We start from the raw sequence: 10,245 nt of genomic DNA, 5'->3' as shown, positions 1-10,245 counted from the left end.
CTATTCAAGGGGGAAAGGACAGTCTTTTCAATAAATGCTGCTGGGAAATCCGGAAATCTTAATGCAAAAGAATGAAGTTGGACCTTCACCTAGCACCATATACAAAAATTAATTCAAAATGGATAAAAGACCTAAATGTAAGAGCTAAAACTAGAAAATTCTTAAAAGAAAGCTAAGAAAATTCTTAGGCGAATCTTCTTAGACAAAGGACAAAAGGTTCTCAACATTATATTTGGCAGTATTTCTTAGATATGACACCAAAGGCATAGGCAACATTAAAAAAAAGTAAAAGGAGCTGGCCCCACGGCCTAGTGGTTAAGTTCGGCGCACTCTGCTTCAGCGGCCCAGGTTGAGGTCCCAGGCTCCGAGCTACACGACACATTGGTGGCCATGCTGTGGTGGCGACACACAGAGAACATTGGAGAAGACTGGCACAGATGTTAGCTCAGGGCAAATCTCCCTCAGGAAAAAAAAAGGTAGGCGAAGTGGACTTCATAAAAATCAAAAAATATTGCACAGCAAGATACTATCAACAGAGAAAAAGTTAACTTGCAGAATGGTAGGAAATATTTTCACATCACATAAAGTCATGTTGCTTAATGACAGGGAGACATTTTGAAGAAATACATCATTAAGCTATTTCGTCATTGTGTGAACAAAATAGAGTGTACTTACACAAAACTAGATGGAATAGCCTACTACACACCTAGGCTCTATGGTACTAACCTTACGGGACAACTGGCATACATGTGGTAGTCGTACCTACACGTTGTTATGCGGCACATGACTGTATCTGATAAGGGATTAATATCTAGAATATAGAGAGAACTCCTAAAAATCAAAAACAACAACAGCAAACACACAAATCAATTTTAAAATGGGCAAAGAACTTGAATAGACACTTCTACAAAGAAGATCTACAAATGGACAATAAGCACATGAAAAGATGCTCCACATCCCTCATCATTAGGGAAATGCAAATCAAAACCACAATGAGACACCACCTCACACCCATAGGATGCCTCCTGTCATCAAAACAGAAAATAGCAAGTGTTGGCAAAGATGTGGAGAATCAGAACCCTTGCGCACTGCTGGTGGAAATGTAAAATGGTGCAGCTGTTGTGGAAAACAGTCCAGTGCTTATATATCCACAAATTGAAAGCAGAGTCTCAAAGAAATATTTGTGCCCCATGTTCACAGCAGCAGTGTTCACAACAGCTGAGAGGTAGAAGCAACCCAAGTGTCCATAGACAGACGAAGGGATGAGCAAAATGTGGTCTATACATACAATGGAGTATTATTCAGCCTAAAAAAAGAAGGAAATGCTGACATATGTCACAACATAGATGAACGTTGAGGAAATCATGCTAAGTGAAGTAACTCAGTCACAAAAAGACAAAGACGGTAGGATTCCCCTCATATGAGTTCCCAATAGAAGTCAAATTCACAGAGATACAGAGTAGAATGGTGGTTTCCAGGGCCTATAGGGAGAGGCACGGAGAGTTATTCTCTAATGGGGACAGGGTTTCAGTTTTGTAAGATGAAAAGAGTTCTGGAGATGGATGGGGTGATGGTTGCACAACAATATGAGAACTTAATAGCATTGAACTGTACACTCAAAAATGATTAAGAGGGCAAATTTTATGTTGCGTATATTTTCACACACACACACACACAGAAAAAGTAGATACTCAAACAAATATGACCATTTTGCTGTAGGAGCAAAAAACCAGGGACGTGGCCTGTGCAGTAAAAAGTTTACTCAGTAGCTCTGGGATTTTCCACCCTTGCACATCCCCCCAAAAATGCCTGGCCCTTCACAACCTCCACGGAAACATCCCCTACGACCTTGGGATGACCTGCCTGACAAGAGTGTCTCTGTACTTGGGGCCTGGGGTCACACCACACAGTTTCTGCCAGCAATGTGATTTATGGCAGGGGCCTTGGGCCACACAGTTTGACCTTGAGAGGGGCTGGAGACTGAGTAACTGAGGTCAGCAGTATGACTCTCTCAGTAAAGTGACTGACCCCCAACAAAATCCCTGGACACCCAGACTCGGGTGAGCCTCCCTGGTGAGCAATACTCTCTGCGGAGTCACTCATCATTGCTGGGAGAACTGAGCACTGTCTGCAGGAATACTATGGAGAGACAGCTGGAAGCTTGTGCTGGAAGTTCTTCCTGAACTCCACCTATGTGCCTTTGACCACTGCTAATTCTATGTGGATCATTACTCTGGAAAGACTGTGACCGTGGGTGTAACAGCTTTTCTGACCCCTGTGAGGCCTTATAGTGAATCCCTGAAGCTGAGGGTGCTCACCCAGCCAGGGATCGGGCTGATTGCTATCAGAAGCCCATTCACACTCCTCCTGCTCCCTGACACCCAGGAGTCAAGACTTCTACATGGACTTAGTCACCAACCAGGGCAGCCAGTGCTGGGTCTCCATGTGTGACTAGGGGGTAAGCTGTCCCTTCTGAGCCTCAGTATGCCCATCTTCAAATGGGGTTAAATGCCAGGTGAGGCTGGGTCAGGGAGGGGTAGAGGCTGGCCTGGGGAGGCTGCTGAGGCCGAATCACTGGCTGTGCCTGGTCACGGGGCCAGAATGGGACTCAAGCCAGGTTGGAGCCATCAGACTGGTTTATTGTATATCAGTGCTTCTCCAGGAGCAGGTTAGGGACTTGGTGACCCCTCTAGCGGGGCACAGCACAGAGCTGGTAGGGGGAGGGGGTCACCAGTACACCATATACACCGTGGTCGCTGGGGCGGGGCTGTCCAGCGGGCACCGAGAAGCTGAAGCGCTGCAGGAGGCAGGTGAAGAAGAGGAAGAGCTCCATGCGGGCCAGGGGCTCCCCGAGGCACGAGCGGCGGCCTGTGGGTGGGTATGGGGGTCAGTGAGCCTGGGGGCCTGGGCTCCAGACTCCCTCAGGAGGGGACAGCGAGCCAGGCTCCCCACAGGCACCTGCTGAGAAGGGCATGAAGGCCTCCTGCTTGACGAAGCGGCCCTGGGCGTCCAGGAAGTGCTCGGGGTGGAAGCGGAAGGGCTTCTTCCAGACGGTCTCATCCTTCAGCACTGATGACAGGTTGGTGAAAAGCCATGTCCCCTGGCAGGAGATGCCTGGCATGGGTGGGGTGTGGGCTGAGGGGGTGCCTGGACCCCTGCCAGCAAACACACATGGGCCACACTCTCTGCGTGGCACACACCTGGACACTTACATGTCAGTCTCAGCCCAAGAGCTTCCCACCACCCCCTGTCCCCATGGAATGGCCACGAGAATAACCTCCCATAGGCACGCTCCGTGCCACCTGTCCCGGCATGCATGGCTCCTCCAACACACTGTGGCAGATTTTAGTTTGTCCTCCCCTGCCCAGACTGCGGGCTCTACATGGACAGGGCCAGCCCTGCCTCTGCTTCCTCCCCACACCCACCCAGGCTGGACAGTGGGTGCCTGTGCAAATGAAGATCAGGTGACTTCGGTTCCAGTCCTGGTCACACCTGGCAGTGGCCATGCTGAGCCCACCAGGGGGCAGGCGGAGCTGAACTGGGGTGAGCAGGGTCGCAGGCCTACCTTGGGAATGCGGAAGCCCTGCACTTCAATGTCACGGGATGTCATGTGGGGCAAGCCCAGTGGGATGATGTCTCCAAAGCGCTGCACCTCATGGACCACGGCCATGGTGAAGGGCATGTGAGCCTGGTCCCCCATCTCTGGTCGCCGTGCCTGCCCTATCACCTCATCGATCTCCTGTTGGACGCGGCCTGGACAGACAAGCGTCCCCACAGTGGTCAGAACCCAGGGCGCTGGACCGTGACATTCTCCTGACGCCCGTGTAGGGGCTGTGCCCACGGGGAGGAAGAGGTCACTCGGACCCCTGAGCCAGGGCCCAGCCTCTGCTCAGAGCTCCAGATGGCCAACCAAGCTCAGGGCCCCAGCCTGTCCCTCTCTCCTCCCCAGCCCAGCCCACCAGGCCCCTAGGCTGGGCTCACGCTGCACATCCGGGTGCAGGATCATGAGCAGGAGGGCCCAGGCCAGCGTGGTCGAGGTGGTCACAATCCCGGCAAAGAACAGATCAGTCACCACCAGGCGCAGGTTCTCATCATTGAAGCTGCTCTCGGGGTTCCCCTTGGCCTGGGCCATGCAGAGATGGTGGGCTCAGGGGCAGAGGGAGGAAACCCCAAATGGCCTCCCACTCTGTACCCATTCAGCCCTGGTGCCTGATCACTGGGTGATACACAGGCCCCACCTTGCCCGGCTCCTCTCAAGGTCCGCCAACCCACAACCTCTGCCCTCGTCCATGGCAGCTCACCTTCTCCACCTCGTCCAGGAAGGCATCAGTCAGGTCTCTGGGAGGCTGGGCCGGGTCCCGGGTCATCCTGTTCTCAGCAACCAGCTCATCCACCAGGGCCATGAAGGCCCTCTGGGCAGCAAAAGCCTTGTCGACCAGCCCCGGGATGTGCACGAGCACTGGTATGGCATGCAGCACCTGTGCAGGCCACAGATGTGGGGCCCTGGGTCCTCCCTGTGCTCAGGTGTTCACCTCCACCAATCAGGTCCCAGCCCCTCCCTGGGTGTCCCCACCATCAACCTCGTTCCTCCCCATGTTCCAACTACAACTTTCTCTCCTGGCCTTGTCCCAAATGTATAAACCTAAAATCTACATCTCATGGGTTCTGGTGGCTTGCAATGAAAGAGGTACAGGTTCCTTAGCCCTCTCCAGGGACCCGCTGACCCAACTCCCCTCTATCCAAATCCTCCTCCGCGGAGGCCCATTGCAGGCAGAGGTCTCCACCATGGGGCTTGCCCACAGGGCTCCTTGGGGCCCTCCTCCCCCGTACCTGGGACAGAAAGCCAGAATTTTCCTTCAGTTGTTCATCGGCGAGGTCCAATAGCTTGAGGAAGCGCCGGTCGTTGTACTCGAAGCGGCCCCCAAAGGTGAGGGAGGCGATCACGTTGCCCACCGCTTTATTCAGCAGGGCGTTGGGGCTAAAGGGCCGTCCTGGGAGGGGTCGGTGCAGGTCAGGGGGTCGCCTCCATCCCTGTCTCTTGTCCCTCAGCCCAGCACTCACCGGCCTGGTCTGCGAAGGCGGCGCAGAGGCACGAGGCCTCCTCGGTCACCCACTGCTCCAGGGACTTCTTGCCCATGCCGAAGTTGCGCAGGGTGGACACGCAGAAGCGCCGCTGCTCCCGCCAGGCGCGCCCATAGCGGGCAAAGAGGATCCCTGGGGGCGGGGCGGACGTGGTTGTGGCTCGGGTGAGCTCTGGCCCCGCCTCTGCGCGCACACCTTGCTTGTGGGCTCGCCCACCCAGCCGTCTATCCGGTGACATGCCCCGCCCTAGCCCTGCTCACACAGTCCCGCCCCTACATCCCCCACAGTATTCTTATTCTCTAAACCTTGCAGTCCCGCCCACTTTACACCTCCTTCCGGCTGGGGACAGATCCCAGCCTCTGCCCGCCCACATTGCTCGCCAGGTCTCCGCACTGGGGGCAGGTCTTGGCACCACTCTTGGCTCTGCCCACAGAGACGTCCTTCCGTCCAGGGAAGGTTCCCGGCCCACGCCCTCCCCCGCCCACACCGACTCCGTCCTCCTCATTCCCGCCACCCAGACATCCCCTTCCTGCTCGGAGTGGCCAGGCCCCGCCCACTTCCAGTAAGGCCCCGCCCTCCGCATCGCCTGCATCCACCTCCCCACCCTTAGCACAGGCTTCTTCCTCCACCTGTTGCTCCTTCAAATTCGCTGACTCCTCCCTGCTCTGCAGGTCCACCACCCCGCCTCCACTTGGCCCTGCGGGTCTCGGGTCACTGCAGGCCAAGTCGCCGCTGGGCCGCAATCCTTCCCTCCTCCGCTTGCCTTGCGCATGGGGTCCGAATCCCAGGTGCTCAAAAACAGGCACAGGTGGGCGGTCGGCGGTGTCTTCGCTCTGATCCACCAGCGCCTCGCGCATGGCCGCAAGCCCGTTGATTACGACCACAGGCGTCCGGGCCAGTTGCAGGCTGAACACGTCCCCGAAGCGGCTTCGCAGCTGTAGGCCAAGAGTCCAGAGCATTCCACAAGTCTCACGCCACCCCAGGTTGCCTGACCCAGTCTCCTGGCTCTAGACCCTGGGGGGACCTCTGGGCTGCCAACAGTGCGTGGGTGAGAGGACTTTCTCTGGCCTTGTGATGCTGGTGGTCACATCCTCTACGGTTGAGGACCTCACGTTGGATCAGATCATCCAGCTGTGTCTTCGCATAGGTCACAAGATGTCAGGAGGCCAAGTTAGCATCCCATTTTACAGGTGAAGAAACTGAGGGTCAGAGTGGTGAGCAGTGAGGCTCAAGGTCTCACAGCAGCGAAAGATTTGAACCTGGTCACTGTCCCCTCTCAACCTCGATTTCCAGATGTCAATGGGGCTCATGACTGGATTCCCCTCCCCCAATCTGAAGTCGTCTCTCCCTGATGTCCTCATAAGGGACTCAGGATCACATAACTTAAGCCCTGTCCCACTGGATCCCAAACCCACTGCCAAGTCTCATCTCCCTCCAGGCCTTGGCCCTCTCTGACCTTTGATTGGAAAATTCAAACTCTCCTCCTCCAGGCCCTGCACAGATGCCCTCCCCCAGGAGGCCTCTCAAATCTGCCTCCACTTTTCCACGCAGCTCCCTGTCCAGCCCGTGGCTTCACCACCACCCACTGTCTGCTGTTCAGTGGGTCCGCAGGCCCTCTGTTCCCCCTCACCCCCCACCTTCCTTACCCGAGTAAAGCAGGAAAGCAAGTCGTGGAAGTCCAGCTGCAGCTGGTTGCCCAGCCCAGGCAGAGGCATGGGGCCTGGTGGGTAGCGTGGGGCCCAGCGTTGGCGTCGGTGCATCAGGTCCACCAGGAGCAGGAAGATGGCCACGGCCACGACCACGGGCCCCAGTGTCTCCCCGGTCAGCAGCCCCATGGCTGCCTCGGTGGGCACTGGGCTCCTCTGGACACACTGGCACCCCTCACCACACCAGGAACCTAGGACCAGGCCAGGCAGGGCACTCTCACCAACCCTGAGGGTTTGACCAGCCTGGGTCTCTTTCTAATAGGAGCTGAGACTGACCTTTGCCCTCTACACTGAACCTACCTGTTGAGATGACTCTGCTACCACAGGGTGCAGGGAGGGGCCAGGGAAGTTCTGTTGCACGTGTGGCACAGAATTCCTGTGCCTGCTGCCCTCTCCAGTTGCTTATTCTGGGTGGGGGGTAGAGAAAAGGGAAGTTCCCACCCCCAGCCTGACTCCCCACCATTTTACAGGTCCGAGGAAGAACCAGGGGTCTTCGGACTTGATCCTGCCCCCACCTGTCATATCAGGCTCACACTCCCTAATGTGGTCACAGCCTTATCCCCAGAACACATTCTTGCCTTCCCATGTCTCACCTGCCTCCTCCTGACTGACCTTCACCTCCCAGGTTTGTACTGGCACTCTCAGGGAGGGCACTAGGCTCAGAGGGATGAGGGGAGGGGGAGTGGGAGGAGGGATGAAGTTCTCCGTATCGCTCATTTCACACTAGTACACTCAGTATGCACAGACACAAATCACACACACATTCAGACACTACCCACCTACTCACAGACTGACACACAGCACATGCACACACACCTTTACCCACACACAAAACCACATACACACACATTCATACATGTACCGCATACACACACTAACACACACACACACACACACACGCAGACCCAGCACCAGGGCCCCTGTTCCCAGTGGTTGCCTGGAGGTGACCTCCCCCTCCCCTTCCCTGGAGGCTACAGGCAGTGATGCTGGCGCCTCACCGGGCTGGCGCGTGACTCAGTTTCCTCAGTTTCCAACTAGTCGTGGCTGACCCACCTTTGAATCTGCGTGGGGAGGCAGCAGGGTTGTTCTCAGAGCTCCCAAGTGACACAACAACCAGTTAAAAGACCAGGAGACCCTTCCTAAGTGTGTTACAAACTGGGCCTTTGACCTCCTAGCTCTTGAGGCCACCCAGGTGATGAATCTCCTCATGCTTGTGTCCACTTTCCTGTCTTGGAGAAATGTGGGGTGGGCACTCGCCCCTGTTGACTGACCTGCGAGGAAGCTCAGAGTACTAGGGTGCCTTAGCATAGGATGTGACTCTGTCCCCAGAGGAGGGGGCCTGCTTCCTCCTCCTCATTGTCATTTGTCCTTGAACATCAGCTGCTCAAACTCTTTCTAGAAGACAAGGGGATGGAAACAAAGTGGGGACAACATAATTTCTTTACACCCCAACAGGTCTGCTGAGGACCACAAGGAATGGATTCTCGGGCCTCCCCCTTTGCTGGCCTCCTCCCTCTCCCTCGGCCAGGTCCCCCCTGCTCCAGCCCCATCCCTTCCACCCTGACTCTGTGGTCCCTCAAGGAAAGATGCAAACCTCAGCATCTTTCCAGATGCTGGGGCGTGCCACTGTCTGGCTGGAATTATGACTACCAGGCCCTCCCTGTTACTCAGCCTCTCACTCAGCCTCCATGCAGGGGAGGCAACACGCCGTGCCAGGGCAGGGTCGCTGCCACTGACCTCAGACTCTCCTCCTTCAACACGTTAATGGGTGGTATTTGAGGCTGAGTTTTTAAATGAGTGAAGCTGATGAGGACTCTGAGCCCAAAACCGACTCATACGGGAAGGGGCAGGAGCCCAGAGGGTGGGGAAGGGGCATTTCCTGGGTAGGGGTCAGGCCCCCTCACCCAGCCCAGGGGTATGTGAAATAAGCTCTCATCCTGGAAACAGCTGGAGTATTCTCTCCCCAGCTGAAGCAGGGCCTGCAGGAGGCACTCCCCGCCCTGTGTCCTGCAATTCTTTCCCTCTCTCACTCCCCAACAGTAAGAGGACTAGCTTCTTCCCAGGGTGCCTCTGGACATCCCCCACTCAGAGATGGCCACCCAGAGATGCCTTCCACGTGCTGTGGGCTCTTGGTATTGGTTTTCAAGATTTGCAATTCCTGCTTGACTGAAAGCTGCTCCTCCCCTTCTGAATTCCCACATCCCCACTCTCCTGCCAGACCTGGGGCCAGAGGGTGTAGGGTGCTGGGGCTCAATGGGCCTTCCTCGGTTTACCCAGCATTCCCTGCATTGTGCCTTGCTCAGGCCTTGACTTCTGCTCCACCCCCGCTGGAAGGACCATGTGCTGGGTGCTGGGCTGGGCACTCGCAGCCTGGCTGGAAGAGGATGGCGGGCCCCTCCTCCAAGGGGCTCATCACCAAGAGGAGGAGGGGGAAGACAGAGAGCTGATAGGCCCAGCTAGCAGTGCGGGGACTGCTTTGAGAGTGGTGGGGACACTGCCACAGGCTGGAGCTGGTCTTTCTGGGAAGACTTCCTGGAGGACTTTGGCTGGCCTGGCACTGCAAGCCAAGATTACCTGGCAATGGGCCCAAAGGGGCACTGCAAAGTCCTGTGCAGGAGGGTGAGGGGCAGAGGGACGGAGGCAGCTTTGCAAATCTGGCCGAGGACTGGGCTGGAGGCAGCTGGGGTCTCTGGTCCTCCAGGAGGCAGGAAGACTAGCTTGGAGGCCACTCAACAGACCAGGAGAGCAAGACTCATGGGCACGGTGGGGACTTTCCAGATCCAGCCTGTGGCCTCTCATTGCCCTCAGTTGAATGTCCTGTTCTGTGGGCAGCAACTCTACCCAGGACTGTCAGAGAATCAGGTGGTATCAGCAGGGGGCAGGATGGTCCAAGTGTTGGTCACACAGTGGCCCTGGATAAAGTATCTTTATCCACCCTTTGTTTTGGATGTGTCAGGCCCTCCCAAGCAGTCACTCTAATGAGGATATGAAGGGCAGGGACAGACACGCCTGTAATTCAGGCAGACCCCCTCACCCCCAGCCCCGATACTAGGGGCGTGTTCTCCAGGACCAGGGGCCTTGAGGAAACCTCGTGAGTACAATGAGCACACAGTAAAATCGTCAGGCTGATGGCCTGCTGCAATCATTGTGGAATTGCAGCTTCCATTGAGCAGGGACTGGCGTGCCAGGCACTGCTGCTCACTCCACGTGTCCTCCCCACAGCCCTGTAGGGCAGGTGGCTTCAGGGTCCCCAAGGCATGGAGGAGACTGAGTCTCAGGGGACATGTCAGGAGGTCAAAGTCAAAGAGCAGCATTCGGGTCCATCTCAAAAGTCAGGCTCTGAGCTGCAGCTCTACATGTAAGTTACTGAGATTTCTCATTTAGAGACACACTCAGCCCGCCCTCGCTGGGCTTCTGCTCTGGTGAAGCCGCTGGAGTGGAGGGGTGAGCGTCCCCA

General features: G+C 56.1%; 1 protein-coding gene across 2 annotated transcripts; it reads right to left on the bottom strand.

Annotated features, from left to right (window-relative positions):
- Positions 1 to 1,377: 1,377 nt before the first annotated feature.
- Positions 1,378 to 7,026, bottom strand: LOC131421541 (cytochrome P450 2D14-like). 2 transcript variants are annotated; one of them, XM_058568231.1, is made up of 9 exons: positions 6,729 to 7,026; positions 5,846 to 6,017; positions 5,062 to 5,214; positions 4,831 to 4,991; positions 4,302 to 4,478; positions 3,982 to 4,123; positions 3,566 to 3,753; positions 2,959 to 3,100; positions 1,378 to 2,868 (listed from the first exon to the last, which is right to left on the bottom strand). In XM_058568231.1, exons 1-9 carry the CDS (start codon positions 6,915 to 6,917, stop codon positions 2,690 to 2,692), a joined length of 1,503 nt encoding a protein of 500 aa, XP_058424214.1. In that variant the 5' UTR covers positions 6,918 to 7,026; the 3' UTR covers positions 1,378 to 2,689. The 2 variants fall into 2 exon arrangements, with proteins under 2 accessions (XP_058424214.1, XP_058424213.1); XM_058568230.1 differs by lacking the exons at positions 5,846 to 6,017; positions 6,729 to 7,026 and having other exon boundaries at positions 1,381 to 2,868; positions 2,959 to 3,061; positions 5,062 to 5,483.
- Positions 7,027 to 10,245: the final 3,219 nt, after the last annotated feature.

Source organism: Diceros bicornis, chromosome 25 (genome assembly GCF_020826845.1).
Source record: "Diceros bicornis minor isolate mBicDic1 chromosome 25, mDicBic1.mat.cur, whole genome shotgun sequence".
NCBI classification, from domain to species: domain Eukaryota; kingdom Metazoa; phylum Chordata; class Mammalia; order Perissodactyla; family Rhinocerotidae; genus Diceros; species Diceros bicornis.
Note: the sequence above shows the minus strand (reverse complement) of the source record. Positions and strands in the feature narration are given on the sequence as shown.

Bases quoted from the DNA above. Each gene is read 5' to 3' on its own strand.
- LOC131421541 (XM_058568231.1), bottom strand. From the start codon at position 6,917: ATGGGGCTGCTGACCGGGGAGACACTGGGGCCCGTGGTCGTGGCCGTG. The intron at 4,992-5,061 runs GTGAGTGCTGGG...GACCCCTCCCAG, and splicing joins CGCCTTCGCAGACCAGGCCG to GACGGCCCTTTAGCCCCAAC. The intron at 4,479-4,830 runs GTACGGGGGAGG...TGGCCTGCACAG, and splicing joins ATTCTGGCTTTCTGTCCCAG to GTGCTGCATGCCATACCAGT.